At 53.0% G+C, this 20,303-nt stretch overlaps 4 protein-coding genes across 5 annotated transcripts; 3 read left to right on the forward strand and 1 right to left on the reverse strand.

Moving 5' to 3' along the window:
* Positions 1-1,842: 1,842 nt before the first annotated feature.
* On the forward strand, positions 1,843-6,628 carry CCDC28B (coiled-coil domain containing 28B). The gene is made up of 6 exons (XM_070404623.1): positions 1,843-1,919; positions 3,069-3,282; positions 4,891-5,057; positions 5,210-5,403; positions 5,615-5,637; positions 6,436-6,628. Exons 2-6 carry the CDS (start codon positions 3,119-3,121, stop codon positions 6,488-6,490), a joined length of 603 nt encoding a protein of 200 aa, XP_070260724.1. The 5' UTR covers positions 1,843-1,919; positions 3,069-3,118; the 3' UTR covers positions 6,491-6,628.
* A 266-nt stretch (positions 6,629-6,894) lies between these two features.
* IQCC (IQ motif containing C) lies at positions 6,895-9,655 on the forward strand. The gene is given in 6 exon segments (XM_070404624.1): positions 6,895-6,962; positions 7,235-7,378; positions 7,598-7,847; positions 8,306-8,424; positions 8,544-9,159; positions 9,162-9,655. Coding segments are annotated over 6 exon segments (1,302 nt in total). The 5' UTR covers positions 6,895-6,920; the 3' UTR covers positions 9,293-9,655.
* A 329-nt stretch (positions 9,656-9,984) lies between these two features.
* On the forward strand, positions 9,985-14,955 carry DCDC2B (doublecortin domain containing 2B). The gene is made up of 9 exons (XM_070407318.1): positions 9,985-10,235; positions 10,782-10,833; positions 11,245-11,321; positions 11,574-11,705; positions 12,006-12,152; positions 12,261-12,300; positions 13,177-13,312; positions 14,184-14,278; positions 14,550-14,955. Exons 1-9 carry the CDS (start codon positions 9,985-9,987, stop codon positions 14,643-14,645), a joined length of 1,026 nt encoding a protein of 341 aa, XP_070263419.1. The 3' UTR covers positions 14,646-14,955.
* TMEM234 (transmembrane protein 234) lies at positions 13,328-20,303 on the reverse strand. 2 transcript variants are annotated; one of them, XM_070404626.1, is made up of 5 exons: positions 20,270-20,303; positions 19,805-19,956; positions 19,080-19,146; positions 15,814-15,906; positions 13,328-15,636 (listed from the first exon to the last, which is right to left on the reverse strand). In XM_070404626.1, the coding sequence occupies exons 1-5, from the start codon at positions 20,283-20,285 to the stop codon at positions 15,542-15,544; spliced, it is 423 nt and encodes a 140-aa protein (XP_070260727.1). In that variant the 5' UTR covers positions 20,286-20,303; the 3' UTR covers positions 13,328-15,541. The 2 variants fall into 2 exon arrangements, with proteins under 2 accessions (XP_070260727.1, XP_070260728.1); XM_070404627.1 differs by having other exon boundaries at positions 15,554-15,636; positions 15,799-15,906.

The raw sequence follows: 20,303 nt of genomic DNA on the forward strand, positions 1-20,303 counted from the left end.
GGCACATGGTGTGGTCCAAATTAGACAAGTGGCATCACTACTATCTGGGCTGTCTGCCATGGGCAACATCTCTTGGCACCAGCCCACCAGGGACCTCCAGGTCCCTTTCCTTTGATTTCGTGTGTTCTTTGACCACAGTCTGCATATAGTTCTTAAGAATGAACTGGTTTAAAAAAGAAAGAAAGAAAAAGAAAAAAGAATGAACTGGTTTCACCCTGACTGGGTGGCTTCATTGGTTGCAGCATCATCCCCCTGCACCAAAGATTGTGGGTTCAGTCCCTGGTCGGGGTCAGGGTGCATACAGAAGGCAACTGATTAATGTTTCCCTTTTTTCTCTCAGTAAAAATCCTCCGGTGAGATTAAAAAAAAAAAAAGAATGAACTGGTTTCTTATACACTCCCACTCACCCACCCCAAGCTCCTATATGGGACACATCCTGGATGTCTCACCCAGCACCCTGTTCTCTCTGGGGCCTGGGCAGTTCATCACAAAGGACCATATATGAATGGCCAACCAATGACAAACCAAGTGCCCTTCCCTCCACGTCTCCACAAGTAGATGTGTCCACGCTGGCTGTAACAGTCCCCACAGAGCCTCTGCCCCTTCCAGTCAGGGTTCTAATGGGTTGATATTTTTCTGTGCTGGCCACGTTGGTTCCAAAGATCCTTTGGAGGGGGTCAGGGGAGACCGCCTCAACTGGGAGCTCTGAGCAAAGCAGCTCTAAGAATAACCACCCTAGAGGTGCTCCCGGGCCCTCTGCCACTTTCCCACAGGAGCCCTGGTGCCACTCCTGCAGTTCTGTAAGGGAGGAGAGGGCCTTCCAGCTGTCCTGTCTGCCTATGCAGGCCCCTGTCTCAGATCCCTGCTTATTGAACAAGTCCTGACTCACTAATGTCCCCCCTTCAGGAGCAGTCTGGGCATTTGAAAGCACCTGGGAAAGAGCCTTGCTGGGGAGCCTGCTGAAACAGCGCTTCATCCCTCCCTAACTCAGCCGGAGGCCAGGCCCAGGGACGCTGCCCCTGCCCCTCGGGAGAGGACGGTGGGTGGGAGCATCTGTGTGCACTGCCCAGGGCAGTTATTTGAGCCTGTAGGGCAGCCTGTCTCCTGTTGCATCAGATGCTTCCCTGAGGACCTGAGCTGGGAGCCTCTGCCAGGTCTTTAAATAGCTGCCCCATTGATCTCCTGGGGCAGCAGGGGGTGGGGAAGTGTGTCAGCCTCCAGGCCTGCAAACGCGCAGGTTTCCGTTCACCTGATGCCCCCTCCCAGGTCTCCTGGGCCTGGGGGTGGGCTTGTCCTGTCACTTCATCAGTGACTGAGTACAGCCCCCAGCGCTTTCCCAGGGAGCAGTGTCTGGTGTTGTGGGAGGAGTGCCACTGCCCTCAAAAGACTATTGTTGACTGTTAGTAAAAGGAGACGATGACGGGATCTTCCGCCAGGGCTGTTAAGAGGATTAAATGACCATAAAGTGCTTAAAGGGGTCCTGGACTCACGTGATGGATCATTGTCTTCTCCCAGTTTCTTCTGTTGCTGCTGTGTCCATGCTTTTATATATGTCCATTCACACTCCCTCTCTTCCCTCTCTGCATTCTTCTTTCTGACAAAGCCACCACCATTTTGTGAGACTATAGTTTCTCTCCAAAACAGATGGGAAAGTGAAAGGATTTTTAGATTGCCATCACACAACATCGTAGTCACCTTGTTCAGGTGAGGAGGTAATGTCTTGAGAGGAACAGCATAATAAATGTGGAGACGCTCTCCCATCTTACCCCACCACCAGCGATAAAGGTCACTTTCTCTTTAAATGCAAATTACCTCCTGCCAGCTCAGCTTCCACCCCTCCAGTTCCCTGTTCCCGGTAGGAGAGTGCCGAGGGCGGAGGAACACACACGGAAGCATCACTCCAGACCCCAAACCTCCAGGTCTGTTGCCCCGGGGAGTGGGGTGGGGCAGAATGACACTCCCTTTGAGATCCTGGCTCCTGAGCTGAGCGATCCACTCGGCACAGGTTTTGGGGGTTGAGTGGAAAATAGATCCCAGGCTGTCCCCAGCGGTTCCTGGGGAGCAGAGGCTCCGACTCCAATTCTTCTATCAAGTCCCTAATTGGGTCAAGCTGCCGCAGGTCTCCCCTCTGCCACACCCCCTAATGCCAACCAGCCATGTGCCGATTTAAATGCCCCAGCACCACCACCATCCGAGAGTGCAGATCAGAGTGCAGATCAGGCTTGGTGGTGGCAGCCTGGAAGGAGCAGCTCGGGGAACACCCCCAGAAAGGGCCCCCAGACCTCCCTGGGGAGGACCTCAACAGACCTGGGCTTGCGGGCGGAGCTGGACTGGAGGCCCAGCAGCCAGCCACAGGCCAGCCATTGTTGAGGCCAAGGCAGCCAGCTGCTGCTCACCACCCACCCCAGCTGAAGCCAAGCAAGGACTTTCTGAGTGGGGAGGGTGAAGCAGCTAGAAGCATGTCCCAGGGAACTTCTGAGAGTTGCCTGGTGTTTGAGTTTGGGAGTAGATGGAGGAGGGGGTGCAAGCATCTAAATGGGGGAAAACCCCACACTGAGCCCTGCCCTGCACGCCACCGTTTCTCCCGCTGTCATCCATCCTCTGGTGGTTAGTGTGTGGCACACCCACACCTGGGTCACCTCCCATGCAGATGCTCCCAGCTTCTGCCTAAGCAGTTGACATACAGAACATGGCCTGGCTAAGACACCCCTAATCCTCTGGAGCTCCTGCCAGCTCACCTCCACTGCCTCTCCCTCCTCCACATTTCCTCTGCCAGCTCTGCCCCCCCAACTACGGGGCAGGGAACTCCAGCAGCCCCTGGAGAATCCTACCTGATGCAGCCCTTTCAGGCAGGGCTGGAGGACAGGTGGGGACCTGAGTGGGCTCAAAAGGTCCTTCAAATACAGACCCATGACCCCAACAGTAGGTGCTGGCATTGGGCCCTGCCCATACTGGACAGATGAGGGGACAGAGGCCCTGGCGGATGTGAAGGGATAGTTGGAAAGTCCCAGAGCCTTCCTTTGCAGCTCTCGGGGCTTGGCAGGTGAAGGGATGACTTTGCTTCTCAGATCTCAGTGGGGCTGCCTCCCACCCAGGGCCTGAGGCCCAGCCAGCATCAATGGAGGACAAGAAGAAGAAAAGGAGTCCCAAACCCTGCCTGACCCAGCCGGCTGCAGCCCCAGGAACACTCCGCAGGGTCCCTGTGCCCACCAGCCACAGTGGCTCCTTGGCCCTGGGCCTCCCTCATCTGCCGTCCCCCAAACAGAGGTCCAAGTTCAAGAGGTGGGTATAGAAGGAAAGGGCGAGAAGGGAGGGACCCTAACTCTAAGCTGAGCACTGTGGTCAGGAAGGTAAAGGGGCCTTAGCCTTTAGGTACTGAGTAATAATTGATGCTTTCCCTGGGATTGCCCCTGAGAACCCAATGCTCAGGCCCAGTGTCTATCCTCAAGTGTGTGGGGAAAAGGCTGGGTGGGTCACACAGTGTGATGACTGAACCACCTCAGGGCAGGGAGTGAGCAGCACTGCCTGCCAGGAAGTGAGAGTCAAGGCTGGGGGGTACACTGGACAGGGAGAATGTTCTAAGGGGCTTGCTTGGGATAAGAAAGAAGAAAAATACTGCCTGGAAAGTTCCAGGAACCACAGGTGGTTTGGTGGCCCTGGAGTGTCATAGGTAGAAAATGGTGAGGAGCTACTCAGGTATACAATTAGAATTATTTGCCTAATTTTTAAATTAAATTTATTGGGGTGGCATTGTTTAATAAGATCATATAGGTTTCAAGTGTACATTTCTCTGACACATGATCTGTATATTAAATTGTGTGCCCACCAAAGTCATATCACCTTCCGACACCATATATTTGGCTCCTTTCCCCTTTACTAACCCATCCTTCTCTCTGTAACCACCATACTGTTGTCTGTGTCTGTGAGTTTCAGTCTTATATCCCACATATGAGTGAAATATATGGTTCTTAGCTTTCTCTGATTGACTTATTTCACATAGCATAACATTCTCAAGGTCCATCCAGGGCTTAATATTTTTTAACGATTGGGAATCTGCATCCTACCCTATAATGTATCCCTGTGTGTTCTTTCTCCAAATGCTATGTTTCCCTATGGCTTTGACATCCCCTGCCTTAGGGGCATGTTTAGGGACAGCCACAGTGGGTATAGCTGAAGCTCTGGACTGGGGAAGGAATAAGAAAAAATGCAATTGGAGAATGGGATTGCAGATGGGGACCAGGCTGAGAAGGTCGTTAGGTGTCATTCTAAGGGCAATGGAAAATTCAAAACAGTTTTTAAAGGCCCTGGCTGGGTAGCTCAGTTGGTTAGAGCATCTTCCTGATACACCAAGGTTGCAGTTCGATCCTGGTCAGGGGACATACAAGAATCAACCAATGAATGCATAAATAAGTAGAACAACAGAATCAATGTGTTTTTGTTTTTCTCTCTCTCTCAAAATCAATCAATAAATAAAAAATTTTATAGTTTTTAAATAGAAGAGTGTCAGAAAGATATTATGGGGAGAGGTAAGATAGCTCTCATGGCAATAAGGGAGTAACTGTCCCCAAATTCACCGAGAACCGGTGAGGACAAGTGATTCACTCAGGGTCACAGGCAGGAACCCAGGAGCCTCCTCCCAGGCATGGCTCTTACTTTATCATTGTTAGAAAAAAAAACACAAAACTTATTTTGACTTCTTACCCTTATCCCTCCTCACCCTCCCTTCCCTTTATCAGTCCTGGTACCCAGTGCAGGGCCAGAAGAACAAACATCCATTTATGTTGATGAGTGGATAGGAAGATGAATTAGTGAACAGACAGATGGCACAAAAGACCTGGGGGTGCCTGGCTGCCTCTGCCCTGTGACCTTGGTCATGTCCACTCCACCCAGGGTAGGCAAGGAGAAATGCCGCCCGGTGCTGGCCGGAGGTGGGGGTGGCTCTGCAGGCACCCCCCTGCAGCACTCGTTCCTGACCGAGGTGACCGATGTTTATGAGATGGAGGGAGGACTGTTGAACCTGCTCAATGATTTCCACTCAGGCCGGCTACAGGCCTTCGGTGAGTCATGGGAGTTGGGTTTAGAGGATATCTGTGATGTGTGTGGGTGGGTGGGAGGGGGTGGGGGGCGGGGCTAGAGGGCCTGGTCTCTGGTGAGTGGCTGGGGCCAAGGTCCCAAAGTTGCTCCCAGGGCTCAGACAGGTGCTGTCCAGGGAAGGAATGCTCCTTCGAGCAGTTGGAGCACGTGCGGGAGATGCAGGAGAAGCTGGCCCGGCTGCACTTCAGCCTGGACGTGTGTGGGGAGGAGGAGGAAGAGGAGGAAGAAGAGGACGGGGTCACTGAGGGGCTGCCTGAAGAGCAGAAGAAGACCACGGCCGACCGCAACCTGGACCAGCTGCTTAGCAATGTGGGTCAGGGCTGGGTGCTTTGATTCCTGGGGGCATAAGGGAGTCGGGGAGGTACTGCTCTTAAGGCCATTATTGACCCTTGAGTGAAAAGCTGGGGGTGCATAAAGCTAAGAGCTCTGAGTCTCTCAAGCCCACGAGAAAATGGCACTCAGAACATCTGGGGGTTGGCCTGGTGCCTCTTCTGACAGGAATGTCTCTTTCTCTCCACAGCTGGAAGATCTTAGTAATTCCATGTATCCTTTCCCGGACCTGTGTATGTGTATGGGCCTCCCAGAGATGATATCACTTTCCTCTTCCCTCCCCCGCTCCAGGAGTGTTTACTATAACACCATCTCCACACTCTGATGTCCTAGGAAGTCAGAGTTAGCCACAGACTGCCCCCACCCAGGAAAAGGAGTGCAGGAAGAATTTCCCAAATTTTAGGAAAAAGGTGGTTGCAGGGAGTATGTTTTACCTACTTATCCAAAATCTTTGCAAGCACTTTAGCTGACACCAATCCATGGCAAGGCTTGTCTAATGTCTTCCTAATCTTTCAGCACTCAGTTATTTTCAGTGATTTAGATGATCTCCCTACCTAGTCCTGGTCAGAAATAGTGCGGGTGCAGACACCTGTAGGATCTACTGGATCAAAAGAGAATGGGATAAGCCACCTAGCAAGAAGGGCCGATGAAGACTGCAACCTCAGCCCTGGCTGGTCTGGCTCAGTGGGTAAAGCTAAGGCCTGTGGACTGAAGGGTCCCAGGTTTGATTCTGGTCAGGGGCACATGCCCAGGTTGCAGGCTCTATCCCCAATGGGGGGCCATACAGGAGGGATGGATCAATGATTCTCATCATTGATGTTTCTATCTCTCTCTCCCTCTCCTTTCCTCTCTGAAATCAATAAAAGTATATTTTTAAAAAAGGACTGCAACCTCAGACCACCGCAGAGTCCCTTGCACAGCCCCTTTCGCAGTTGGAGAGCCAGCCTGTGCAGGATGGAAGATGGGGCTGGAAAGACCGGGTCTGCAGTATGCAATCCTTGACTGACACAGACAGAAGCTGCACCTGGCCGAGAATGCGGAGCCTGAGGAGCAGGCAGCGGTGTAGGTGTCGGACCTACGCCCGGACTGCCCCCTCTCATCCCTTCAAACTGTGACTTTTTACAGACTCAACTGCGTGTTCTGTGGCCCCCCAGGTGCTATGGGGAGGGGGGCATGACATGGAATTAAACCGGAATGAAAGAAAGAGGCTCCGTGTCCTCCCTCCCGCATCGCGTCTTTCCCGGGTGGAGGCCCCGGCGCGGGCAGATACACCCCCCGCCCCGCGCAACCCACTTCCGGTTCGGGAGGTCCGGCTCCTGGAGGCCGGAATCCCAGTGCGGCCCCGCAGGGCGCGGAGGCTCGGACTCGTCCCGCCCAGGCCGGAGGGGAAGGTTGTCCTGGAGACGGCGGGGCGGGGCCTCGCTCGCCAGCTCTGGGCGCGGACTAGTGACGCACGAGGCAGGCGCCGGCAGCCGCGCCGGGCAGTTGACACCCAGATGGAGTGGGAGCAGTTGGTTCGGAAGGTGGTGGTGCTGCAGGTACCGGGCGGTCGGGTGTACATGATGACCCCCATGGGACCTCGGAGATCCGTCCTGAGGAAGGCTGGGACCCAGGGGCCCCCACGCGCTCCCAGCACACGCTCTTGGGGGACCATGGAGACGGTGGGAAGGACCTTAAGACGGGGATCCCGCCCGGAGCCCCAGCGCACAGCGTCACCTCTCCTTTGCCCGTGGCCACGGGGTGACCTCCCCAGGAGAGTCCCAGAAGATGCCTCCACTTTAGCAGTGATGAGGCTTTCTCTCCCCACCAGGCCTGCGTCCGGGGTTTCCTGGTCCGACGCCAGTTCCAGAGTCTCCGAGCAGAGTATGAGGCTATTGTACGAGAGATCGAGGGTGATCTGGGCACCCTGCAGTGGACTGAAGGCTGGATTCCCAGGCCCAGGTTCCTCCCACAGGTAGTGCACACCCCAGAAGGAGAAGGGACCTGGGTAGGGGATTCAAAGGAATGGTAGACTCCACCCTTCCTGCTGACAAGCTTTTCTCAATGGAAAAGGCAGCAGCAGACTTACTTCCCCACACCCCAATCCTGAATCTCCCCCCAACTTGTAAGCCTAATGGCACCCAGATACTTAGAGGGTTAGCCCTGGGGCACTCATACCTCTCTGATTTCTCAGAAGGCAAAATCCCATCGGAACTGGAAAGCTGGAGAGAGGGTACCAAAGTCAGAGCAGGAACTATGGAGTTGCTTCCCATGTAAGGAGCCTGAGAGAGAGATGATGCTGAAGAAGTCCGGAGAGAGCTCAGCAAACTCAGAAAGTCTTCACCGCAGAGATGACAGCTCCTGGCTTCGGGATCAGCAAAGCAGGAAAACCAGGAAACCCAGCGAAGAGGAGACTGAAGCTATGCCAAGGATGGAGAACCCAGGTACCACTCTGCCTAGATCAGGGCAAGCCCCTGACCCTCTGTGGGCCTCAACTTTCCCACCTAAAAAGTGAAAGGCTTTTTTTAAACTATATTTTTTATTGATTTCAGAGAGGAAGGGAGAGGGAGAGAGAGATAGGAACATCAATGATGAGAGAGAATCACTGATCGGCTGCCTCCTGCACGCCCCCACTGGGGACTGAGTCCACAACCTGGGCATGTGCCCTTGACCGGAATCGAACCCAGGACCCTTCAGTCTGCAGGCCGACACTCTGTCCACTGAGCCAAACCGGCTAGGGCGTGAAAGGCTTTTTCTAGATAAGTTGCACCCCATCCTCCTTCCTTTCGCCTAGGTGAGGGCAACTCGTGGGTGGGCAGGAGGAGAGTGCTAGGGTCTAATGCTAGGTCACTGCCCAGTATTTACACCTTAAGGCTTTCTCCCATTCCTTCCTCCTTCACAGAAGCTGCAGGTCCAGGACTGCCCCACAGTCCAACAGAGCTCCAGGAGCTCCAGTACCAGCGCAGCCACTTGGCCATGGAGCTGCTGTGGATACAGCAGGCCATCAATAGCCGTAAGGAGGTAGGCACTAACTTGGAGCCCTTTGTGCACATTTAGAGACAAGGGTGGCAGTGAGGGAGAAGCCTCCTGCCACACCCTTGCAGGCCTGCCTGGTACAGTGTTTGCTCTCCTCCCAACAGTACCTAATTCTCAAACAAACACTGGGATCCCCAGAGGCAAGGTTAGACCACGGGGGACAGACCTGTGAGAGAGCTGGGTCACAACCAGGCCCCCCACTGGAAGACCAGTACTACAGAGACAGGACAACTGGAGAGCAAGACCATGCAGATGACTCTTGCTGGAGGCTCAGATCACAACCTCACAAATCCCCAGAAAGACTGGCCACTACAGATGAAACCACTGCTGGGGCCAAGTACAGGGACCCAAACCGCAGGAGGGCTGGACCACAGCTACCCACACCATCAGATAAGCAGGCCGTAGAGAACAGGCTCACCAAAGAGCCACATCCTGGGGAACAGACCTTTGGAGGGACCTGCCTACAGCTGACAAAACCGGAGGACCAGACACCCACAGGCCTCAAACCTAAGGGCCACTGTTCTGGAAAGGCCAGAACACAGCTGCCCACACTCCGTGTGGACCCAAATATTGAAGATAAGTCTCCCAGAAGGTCAGACCACAAAGAGCCTAATTGCCAAAGAGCTAGGCCACGAGAGCTGGGCCTCTCAGAGGACCGTATCATCTGGGGTAGGACTTTGGCAGAACATGGTACCCTGGATCTCTGGAAGACCAAACCACCCAGGGCCAGACCCCCAGTAAGAAAAGCTCCAGAGGTAGAGCTTCCAATGAGCCTGGCCCTGAAGGATGGAAAAACCAGAGGAATGGACCATGGAGATCAAGGCCACTTGAGAAACTGTCTTCTACAGGGTAGATAGCATAGGAGAGAACCACTGGAGGGACAGGCTGTGGGAAACAGGACCAGCAGGCTAGACCCTGGGGGAGCCAGGGCTGATATGAAAGGGCAAGGAGACAGGTCTCTGGTACCAGTTCTACCTCCTGCCCCTGGCTCTTGGTGGCCAGTGGGGCCAGAAGAAGCTGGAGCAAAGAGTTGGCACCGGTACCTTTATCTGGGCTCAATCCAAATTTCAGGACAGGGGAGTTACCTGGGCAAGTAAAAGGGGAGACCTGATGGAAAATAAAGGTTTTCCTTGGATTCTGAGCCTCACTGCATTCATTTGCTGCCTGTGGTCAGAACTGGCTGGAAGCAGACACGCCATCCTTGGGAAATAACCCCCAAAGCTGATCCTCCCTGTAAGGTGACAGGGAGATTCTGAGAAGCCCTCCCTCGGCCCAGTATTGGGCCATCTATTTCAGTGTGATCTCTGCCACTGCCTCTCACTGAGCCCCAGCATCTTCCTGTATATAGTGATTACACCCTCTCTGCTCTGGTGAGGCCCCTGCAAGGGCAGATTGAATGAGACCCTGAATGTTGATAGATGTTCCTGCTGAGGCTCTCCCTGCATTCCTGAGTGAGAGGGCAGGCCTCCACCTCGGACTGGCACTGCTCCCAGGCCTGCCTTAGTTGCCTGGCAACAGCTCTGCGTCTCTAGCTGAGAGCACACTATGGCAGCCAAGAGGGTAGTGGTGTACCGGAACGGGGACCCTTTCTTCCCAGGCCGCCAGCTGGTGGTCACTCACCGCCGCTTCCCCACCCTGGAGACCTTCCTCAGTGAGGTAACATCAGCTGTGCAGGCCTCACTGGCTGTGCGTGCCCTATACACTCCTTGTCATGGCCACCCTGTCACTGACCTGGCCGACCTGCAGAACGGAGGGCAGTATGTGGCTGCTGGCTTCGAACGATTCTGCAAGCTCCAGTGAGTAGCTGGGGCTGGTCAAAGAGTGTAGGGAGGGAGGTAACAGCAATAGCACATGTTCAGAACTTACTAGGTATGTGCAGACACTTTAGACGTTTAAATGCAGCAACCCTATAAAGGGGTGGTCTTGTCCCCATTCTTTAGAAAGGGGACATCAAGACAATGAAGTTAAGTAACAAATAGTGGAGCCACAGTTCAAGTTGAAGCCTGACACTGATGTTTGTCCATCACAGGACCAGCCTGTGAGAAGGAAAACATTCTCCTGCAGGCTGAGCCCCTTTTACCAAAGGCTCTTCCTCACGAATGAGAAAATTTCTGAGATACAGTAGGATGCTTCATGAACTAGTTTCTCTCAACCTTTAATCTTACGGTTTGTGTCAACCTGACTCAGGACACTAAGGCAGGTTCAAGTGCCAGCGTCTGTTTCTGGACTGAAATGACAGACTGTGCCAATGGGAAGGGATGGCTGGTGAGCTGGGCCCCAGCCCCCAGCTCTGGCATCTACAAGGCTCCCCAAGATGACCTGTGACCTATCTGTCCTTTCAGCTACTTGCCCCCTGGAGGGAAGGATCTAGGTGGGAAAAGCAGCAGACTACCAGTAAGTCTTCCCACCCCTCCTGGGATTGCCTCCAATTTCATCTGGGAAGCCAGGGGCCCTGGCAAGGGCAGGACCTGCCTGTCTCGTGGCAGCAGTCTCCACGCCTATTCTGGAACAGCTACTACGCTTCCTGGGTGTGAGATTTCACGACACGATCCCTTGTCCCCTTCCCAGCCTTTCACTTCATCTCCAGGCTGTGGTCCCCAAAGGAAAGAGGGAGCTGTAAAACACATGGGCAGGGGTGATGAGAATGTGACTTAGGAAGTTAGGAGAACCCTTTGATGAAGATATGACCAGTACCATCCCTCTTTGCCGCATCTGCCCCAATCTGGTTCCTTTCCCTCACCCTACCTGCCTTGGACTGGCCCACCCTAACCAAAGGCCTCAACTCTCACCTGACTTGGGTTTTAGTGTTGTCCTGTGACTCAGCACCCAGGTGACGGGGCCCTTGGATGGAGGCTGCCTGCAGGTCCCCCCTGCTATATCCAGTAAGTGCTCGTGTCCGGAGCAAGGGCATACATTTCTGTCGCAGTGAGACCGAGAAAATGTGAGTGGGTTTATTCCAGGAGCCCATGGTCCCTGGTGGGAATATAAAAAGTCCAACATGCTTGATGGGTGAAAATGGACCAATGCACTGGCTGGTTCTTGAACCATCTTCTGACCCCTGTGCCACCCTTTTTCCTTTCACAGATAGGAAGTTCTGGGGACCCTCCCCCTTACCAGGCTGCTCTTTGTCCCAGTGTGTTCAGGAATGGGGACCTGTTAAGTCCCCCATTTGGGCTGAAGCTGTCCCAGGCTGCCAGCGAGGACTGGGAAACGGTGCTGAAGCTCCTGACGGAGAAGGCCAAGTTACAGAGTGGGGCTGTGTGCAAGTGAGTATGGCAACTGGAGAAGCCCAAAAGTCTCCAAAGGGAGCCTCCTTACTGGTTTCGACTGTCCTTGAAAATGAAAAGGCAAAAGGAAAGCACATTTCCCTCAATGGGATTTCTTTCTGTGCCACAGGCAGAGGCCCCGCCAGCCCAGCTCTTGGAGCCAGGGCAGAGCCTAGGTGACTGGCCCTGGTGCCCAGAGGACCAGTAGCCAAAGGATACCCTGGAATAGCTGTACCCACCCCCTCATCATCTGCCAAATATGAAGAGGCATCTTGTCCTCCGCTCACCTCTCTCCCCCAGACTCTGCACCCTGGAGGGCCTCCCGTTGTCAGCAAGGGAGGCTCTGGTGAGTGGCCGTTACTATGTGGCTGTTGGAGAAGATGAATTCAAGGCCCTCCCCTATCTGGAGCTGCTGGTGCCTAACCCCTCCCTGCCCAGGGTCTGCTGGTATGTATGTGTGAGGGGGTGTGGGCGGGTAGCTGGTTAGAGCAGAGGAAGCCACCCTGACCCCATGTCCTCTTCTGCCTACTACAAGCCTTTCCTTTTTCATTGCAGGCATCCTCGAGACCCAAAGGCTAGGCCCCACAAGCAGGGGGTAGGTGACGTGTGAGGCCAAAGGGAGCGAGGGAAGGAAGGAGAGTGACTGGCTGACTCCTCCTGCAGCTCAGGCTCTGCCCTTACCTCACTGCATCCTCTCAGTAATCGTGTGAAAGAGAGATGATTATTCCCATTTCCCAGAGGAGAGATTGAAGTTCAAAGGAGTGAAGTAATTTGTTCAGGGTGACACAGTAATTGAGTGGTGGGGGCCAGACCAGACCCTGATCGGGAAGTCAGCTCATCCAGGCTCTATGAGGAACTTCAGGACTCTGACTTCCTGGACCTAATGCCTGCTCACCAGGTTCAGTGCTGACAGAGAGAAGTGGTATGTCTGGCACAGCAGAGTCTACAGGAGCTTATCTCCCATGAGCTGAGCCACTGAGCATCCAACGGGGGCTAGGGAGACTCAGCCTGGTTTCGCTGGCCTTCTTTCTTTTTTTAAATATACATATATTTTTATTGATTTGAGAGAGGAAGGGAGAGAGAGAGAGAGAGAAACATCAATGATGAGAGAGAATCATTGATAGGCTGCCTCCTGCACACCCCGCACTGGGGATCGAGCTCACAACCCAGGCATGTTCCCTGACCAGGAATCAAACCCAGGCCTCTTCAGTCCACAGGCCGACGCTCTATCCACTGAGCCAAACCAGCTGGGGCTCCCTGGGCTTCTTGAGTGCCAGGCACCAGCTACTCTGTTCTTGGATAAGGCAGCCTGATGGGAAGAGGGAGCAGGGAGGGAGGATGCAGGCTATGAAGATGGACAGCATCTCCTCTCCAAGCTACCACAGGCACCAGGGCATTCAAGCCTGGACTGGGAGTAGAGAAGGTAAGAACCACCAGTGCCTGTGGCCCAAGCACTGTGTTCCCTCTACAGGCCCATGGCCACAGGACACACACAACCCAACCCTCTCCAAAGAAACCAAGCCAAATTGAGCCATCTGCTTTCTATGCCAGACCCCCACAGGCTACTCAGCCAAGAAGCATGCTCCCCTCGCTCTCATTCCCATCAGGTGAGGGGCCCCTGGACCGAGACTCTTCTCAGCCACCTTCTCACTGGAACAGGGGAGGTCCCTGCTGCTGTGGGGATGGTCCATGGGGGCAGAATGCCCAGGTACAGAGCTAGCCCTGACCTCGGCAGAGCTGTCTCCCATGTGCATATCCAGTCCCTTTGTTTGTCTGTCTGTCTCTATTAAGCCTCACCTGAGGATTTGTTTTGTTTGTTTGTTTTAATTGATTTGAGAGAGGAAGGGAGAGGGAGACAGATACATCAATGATGAGAGAGAATCACTGGTGGGCTGCCTCCTGCGTGCCCCACGCTGGGGATGGAGCCCACAACCCAGGCATGTGCCCTGACTGGGAATCGAACCGCGACCTCCTGGTTCATAGATCGATGCTCAACCACTGAGCCATGCCAGCTGGGCTGAAGATTTGGTTTTTATTGATGTTTAGAGGGCAGAAGGGAAAGAGAGAGAAATAAACATTGATATGAGAGAGAAACCGATTGGTTGCCTCCCATCCCCAACCAGAGATGGAACCCATAACCTAAATATGTGCCCTGACCAGGAATCAAACCCACAGCCTTTTGGTGAATGGATGATGCTCCAACCAATCAAGCTACCCAGCCAGGGCCAGTCCCTTATCTCTTTACAAGGACTTGGCATATGGAAAGAAGTACATGGAAACTCAAAGAAATGAGTCTTCAGGGGTGGGATTTGGAAAGGACGGGGGTGAGGGCCAAAGTCCTGCTTCTGAAGTACCCTGCCATCCTCCGAGGTAATGAGGAGCAAGGCTCAGGCGGGGGGAAGGGGCTGGTAGAGAAGATCAAGGGAAAGAATGTTCAGGGCTCAGCCTGAGCATCAGCCAATGTTGTCCCCTCATCAGGAGTGTATGGGGCTCCCCACCCAAGGAAGGAAACAGAAGGGGCCCAGGAAGTAGCAGATGATACAGACACCTGGACAGAGGAGCCCTTGGATCAGGTGGGCTGGGGCTGGAAGCAGTGTGCTGGGACAGGAGGGGTTCTGAGCTGGATAGAGACTGTCAGCCCTGAGTCCCAGGATCAGTTCTTCCCCCTGTGACTCTGAGCAGATCTCCTAACCTCTCAGAGCCCACTTCCTACCTTGTTAAATGAGAGGCAAGTCCTAATTTCTAAAGTCTCTTCCTTTCCTGGGATTGGGACACTCGGCTGAGGGCTGGACGCTGGACGTGGGATGCTATGGTCCACTCTGTATGGCTTTCCTCCTCCTCCAGAGGACGGCACAGATAGTGGAAGAGGCCCTGCCCCTGGAAAGCCAGCCTGGAGCTGGGGCAGCTGTCTCCACCTCAGACCCTGCTCCTTCATCTTGAGAGCCACAGCCACAGCCAGGAACCGGGGACCACCACGCTGCAGCCACATTTTATCCTCAGCCCCAGCAGCCTGTTCTAGAGGAACTAGTGCCTCCCCTGGGCTTGTAGAATATGCTTCAGCCCCCTCAGCCCCTCCCCAGTCTTCTGCTTCTAAACTCACAGCCCCATCTTCCTTTGCTTGCTGAGCAGAGTAGCCCTGGCCACAGGTAACTTCCTATGGGGTTCTCTGGCCAGAGAAAGGAGTAGCCAACTGAGCTCGGGAGAGACCACAAACTTGGGAGTGGGTCTGTCACAATAAAAGAATACTAACCTTGTCAGTTTACTATAGATTTATTACGGGCTACTACTCGCCAGGCATTACGCCAAACGCTGGTTAGGCAGTGCTGGGGCTCACAGGTGTCTTATCTATTTGAGAGGGGCAGACATGCAAGGCTAACAGACAGCTTATCTCCCCTACATCTGCCATTCTGAGGCACCTCCCTCCCCTCAGTTCCCCCTACTGGTAGCCAAGGCTTCTGACTGAGTCCTGGAGGCCTCCTGTTTGCATTTCTGGCTTAAAGACTAGAGCTGGCCCTCGCAGTGCAGCTGGGGCTCTGAAGTCCATTGACCCTGCTGCTGTGAGAGTCAGAACAGACCATAGTGACAGTCGCCGGGCTGGGGGAGTCATCTGACAGCAGGAAGAGAGCTGCTGGGGCCCACAGGTTGCTGAGGTTTCTTGTGCTAAATCCTAGCCGTTGAACAGCTCTTGAATGTTATTGTGATCCTGGAGGTAGTAATTATCCCCATAAGAGATGAGGAAGCTGAGGCTCAGATGGAAGTGCTAGGTCCATCGCCCGCACCTCATGGCCCAAGGGGCTTCCTGGAGAGAGCAGAGCTGAAGGGTGGCGGTGGCCCACTCAAAGGGCAGACGGTTTTCCCTGGGTCTTGCTCACTGAGCTTGTGATGCAGAGTGTAATTCCTGCCGTGGTGAGCACCATGCCTGCAAATGTTCCTGGGATAATGGATAGAAATCGAGGGGCTCTAAGCCTAACCATGCCATAGGAGCTGGTGCAGGGCAGGGGAAGGTCCTTCCCTCACCCGCCCATGGGAGATGGCTCTGGAAAAGAACTGACGCAGGGGTGTCAAGGCCCAAGTAGCTGCTTCCCACACTTACAGTGGCCTGACTTACGTTTTCCACCAATATCTTCTCCCAGGACCTTTCCAACAATCAGTGTGAAGATGATGGACAGGGAGTTACTGATGGGCACAGCTAGAGTTAGATCTGAATGATCAAATTAAAAAAAAATCACTGAGATGCAAAAAAAATGTCTTTCTAAGCACAAAGCACTTTCATTTTATCATCAAGACAGGCTTTTTTTTTTTTAATTGATTTTTAGAGAAAGAGGAAGAGGTAGATGAAACATTGGCCACCTCCTGCACACCCCCTTACTGGATATTGAGTCCACAACCCAGGCATGTGCCCTGACCAGGAATCAAACCAGTGCACAGGATTATGCCCAACCAACTACCAACTGAGCCACACCAGTCAGGGCTAGACAGCTTTTATTAAAAACGTATCTCATGACTCCGTATCTCAGATGAAGTCACAGTAAAGCTCAGGATTCAAACCCAGGTTTCCTGATTCCAAATTTGCTCTCAGGATTCTAGCATGAAGACCTGAGCTACAAGGTATGGGACCACCCTGGTTTGCTGATAAGTATGAGATCTCTGCAGACCTCAAGGACATCGGGCCAGACAGGCACCCAAAACTCAAAGGATGCAGCAGAATGACTGCAATAATACCTACCAAACATTTATTCAGCACATATTATGTGCTAGGTGCATTGTGTATATATCTCACTTAATCTTCAAAACAACACTGCAAGAAGAGCATTATCATGTCTTTGCATAGATCAGCCATGGGCAAACTACAGCCCGCGGGCCGGATTCGGCCCGTTTGAAATGAATAAAACTAAAAAAAAAAAGACCATACCCTTTTATGTAATGATGTTTACTTTGAATTTATATTAGTTCACACAAACACTCCATCCATGCTTTTGTTCCGGCCCTCCGGTCCAGTTTAAGAACCCATTGTGGCCCTCGAGTCAAAAAGTTTGCCCACCCCTGGCATAGATAAAGGAAACAAGGCTCCAAAGGTCACATAGCCCTGGCCAGTTTGGCTCAGTGGATAGAGTGTCAGCCTGCAAACTGAAGAGTCACAGGTTCGATTCTGGTCAAGGGCACATGCCTGGGTTGCAGGCTCAATCCCTCACAGGGGGCGTGCAGAAGGCAACCGATCAATGATTGTCTCTCATCATTGATGTTCCTATCTCTCTATCTCTCTCCCTCTCCCTCTCTGAAATCAATAAAGATTTTTTTTTTTAAAAAAAAGGTCATATAAATTGAGGCACATTGAGGATTTAAACCAAGGTCTGCCTAACTCCAAAGCTGTCCCTTACTAAACTGATGGATATGAACAACCCAAAACAGCGGGTGAAGCACATTTTGTTTCTGTTTCAGCTCTGGCTCAGGCCTTATGGAGTTAAGGAAGAGAAAAAGACAGGGTAGGTCACCAGAGCTCAGGATCCCTTCCTTAGTTTTGAAGTTCCAAGGAACTGACTCCCAATAAACAAACTGGAAAAAGACTAATGGAGTTAATAACACTGTTAACTTAAAATGTTATTAACTTAATTTTGTACACTTAAAATTTACTAAGATGGTAAATCTCATGTGAAGTGTTCTTGTCACACATTACCAAAACAAAACACTAATGGATAAATCAGAAGCTGAATTACTTGTTGACAACAAGATTCACAACTGCCAGGCAGACTGGGATGCTCATGTGGGCTCCTTACAACATTCTTTCCCAGCACTCCCAGGCCTCACCTGCTCCAGGTAGAGGAGGAAAGAACTGTCTTGCTCCTCATCCCCTCCAAGGCCCCACTACAGCATTGTCCATCCAAGAAACTGGCACAACTCCTACCTACTCAGAGCTGCTTCCTTTGGTTGACACACCTTCCACTGGATGCCATGGCTGCTAAGGACTGGTCTGCGACAGTAGATGGGAGAGGGAAGCAACATGGCCAATGGAGCAGCAAGGGCACTGGAGTGAGGCAGACATTGGTTTCCCTATGTAATCTTGGTTAGTCGCACAGACACGCTGAGCCTGTTCCCCACATGTAAATCAGTGATAGCAAGAGAACATCTTACAACAGATGTCATCTTGTAAGATGAAATATGATAATGCATGTATAGTCCCTGGATAAAGTAGATGCTTAATAGTGATCACTATTCTGATTATTAGAATGGGCGGATGTTAAAGGATAGAGGTAGAGTAGATGATGAGAATCAGATCCTAAAGCTGCAATTTGCTCAAAATTTGGTAAATGGCTACGTGCAATCAGCTGGCCAGAGGGTTTAGCATTCTTGGGCCCCAGGGAGTGCCAGAGGCATTCAAACTTTCTTTTAGCCCTAACCTGTTTGGCTCAGTGGATAGAGCGTCGGCCTGCGGACTCAAGGGTCCCGGGTTCGATTCCGGTCAGGGGCATGTACCTTGGTTGCGGGCACATCCCCAGTAGGGGGTGTGCAGGAGGCAGCTGATGGATGTTTCTCTCTCATCGATGTTTCTGACTCTCTATCCCTCTCCCTTCCTCTCTGTAAAAAAATCAATAAAATATATTTTTTTTTCAAACTTTCTTTTAAATGAAGCATTATGAGCCCTGGCCGGTGTGGCTCCGTTGGTTGGGCATTGTCCCACACATCGAAAGGTTGCCGGTTTGATTCCTGGTCAGGGCACATGCCCAGGTTGTGGGCTCAATCCCTGGTAGGGTGTGTGCAGGAGCAGCTGATCGATGTTTCACTTTCACATCAGTGTTTCTCTCTCTCTCTCACTCTGCCTCTCTAAAAATCAATGAAAAATATATTTTTAAAATGAAGCTTTATGAGAAGCTCAAAATGTAAAACAGATGCAAGTAGAGTGGCTCTAGCTGAAGCCGAGGTGGCAGGTCTGGAGGTTAGCCTATCCCCTCACCCACGGTTTCTGAGGGGTTCCCCAAAGTTACTTGGGGCCCAAACTCCCCTCAAGTCCCTGGAGGGCCTGGTGAGCCTCGGGGGGAGGTGAAGCTACAACAGGGAGACTTCTCGTAGCAAAGTTCAAAAGCATAAACTTTAGGTAACATATGGCTTCAAATCCTTCTACACTGACATGCTATGTCGGACAAAGACAGATAAAATAAGTTGCAAAACGAACCCTCCTTTTTCTTCTTCTGCTGCACAAAACTGCCAGGCTTCAAACCAACCTTAGTGCCTGTCAGTGTACTCATAACCAGCCCACTGTGCCCCTACGGCTCACAGAAGAGGGTGCAAAGAGAAAACCAGAGATGGTGGGCTCACCCCAAGGTGTTGCAGGCACCCCAAAGTGACTCTAAGCACAGCAGTTCTAAGCCAGAGACCCACCTGTTGATGCCAAGGTGAAGTAGTAGAGAAGGGAGCCACACTGGTTGAGGAAAAAGGGCACCAGGTACTGGAAACAGAAGAAATCCAAAGTCAGTGTGATTGCGTGACTGAGCAGCACTGCCTTCTTTGAGCTTCTAGATAAGCCTTTCCTCGGGGGGGAGGAATGCTGTAAGGACCCAGGGAGCACTAAGCCCCCCGAAAACCAACCCCCCTGCCCGCAGTGTACTCATAACCAGCCGGCTGTGCCCCTGCAGCTGAGAAGAGGGTGCAAAGAGAAAACCAGAGACAGTGGGCTCGCCTTCACTCCTGGAAACAAGCTGTTGCAGGCATCCTCCCCCAAGTGCAAGAGGCAGAGGGAAAGTTCCGGACTGAACCCTGTGCCTCTGCCCTGAATGCCCTCTTCCTCAGCCCCGCTAGTTCGCATCCTCCCCATCCTGCAATTCACCTGGCTCCAGCCCCTTCCTCTAAACTCATGCAGCACTCGATCTGCACCTCTCTCGGCCCTCAGCCCTGAGAGGTGGCTGTGTGTCTTCTCTTTTCCACAAACCTAGACCGGCAGTGCTGCGGTCAGAGGAAATCCCCCACGGCCTTCCTTATCCTCCCTCCCCAGGGACAATGTGAACCCCAAGACTTCCCTCTGTTCATCCTCACCCGAGGATATTTTTCTTTGACTTTTATTTTTTTAATATATTTTTATTGACTTCAGAGGTCATTCACAGACGCACCTCAATATTGAGGAAGAGGGTCTTCATCTCCTGCAGCAACTGCCGGAGCCAGGTCCGCTCGTGGACGTGCTGCAGGCGGGAGGAGGCCCGCTTCAGCAGCGGCTGGGTGCCGCCCCACAGCGCGGCCACGAGCACCAGAGCCAACACCTGCCCTGGACGAAGCGGCGAGTGAGCCTCTCCCCGCCCCCAAATGGCCGCGCGCCGGGCCCAGCCAGCTTCCGGCCCCCCATCCCTAGCTCGTCGCCCCCAAAGCCCCCTCCGCTCCCCGACGCCCCGGGTGCGACTGGCGGGTAGGGCAGACCCGGAAGCCGGGGTGATGGACCCAGGAGCCGGGGTTTGGGGCTGTAGCGGGGGTCTGAGCGGGTGAGGAACGTGGAGAGGGGGACAGGAACTCCGGGGTCAGGGGCTCAGATGGGCGGGGAGTGGGTGTGAGAAGCCCACAAAGGGGATGGGCCGCCTACACACCGAGAGACGCCGCCATGGCAACGTCGCACCTTCC

Source organism: Myotis yumanensis, unplaced genomic scaffold, assembly GCF_028538775.1.
Source record: "Myotis yumanensis isolate MYYU_CA2020_CCGP unplaced genomic scaffold, mMyoYum1.0.hap1 SCAF_2, whole genome shotgun sequence".
In the NCBI taxonomy this organism is placed as follows: Eukaryota; Metazoa; Chordata; class Mammalia; order Chiroptera; family Vespertilionidae; genus Myotis; species Myotis yumanensis.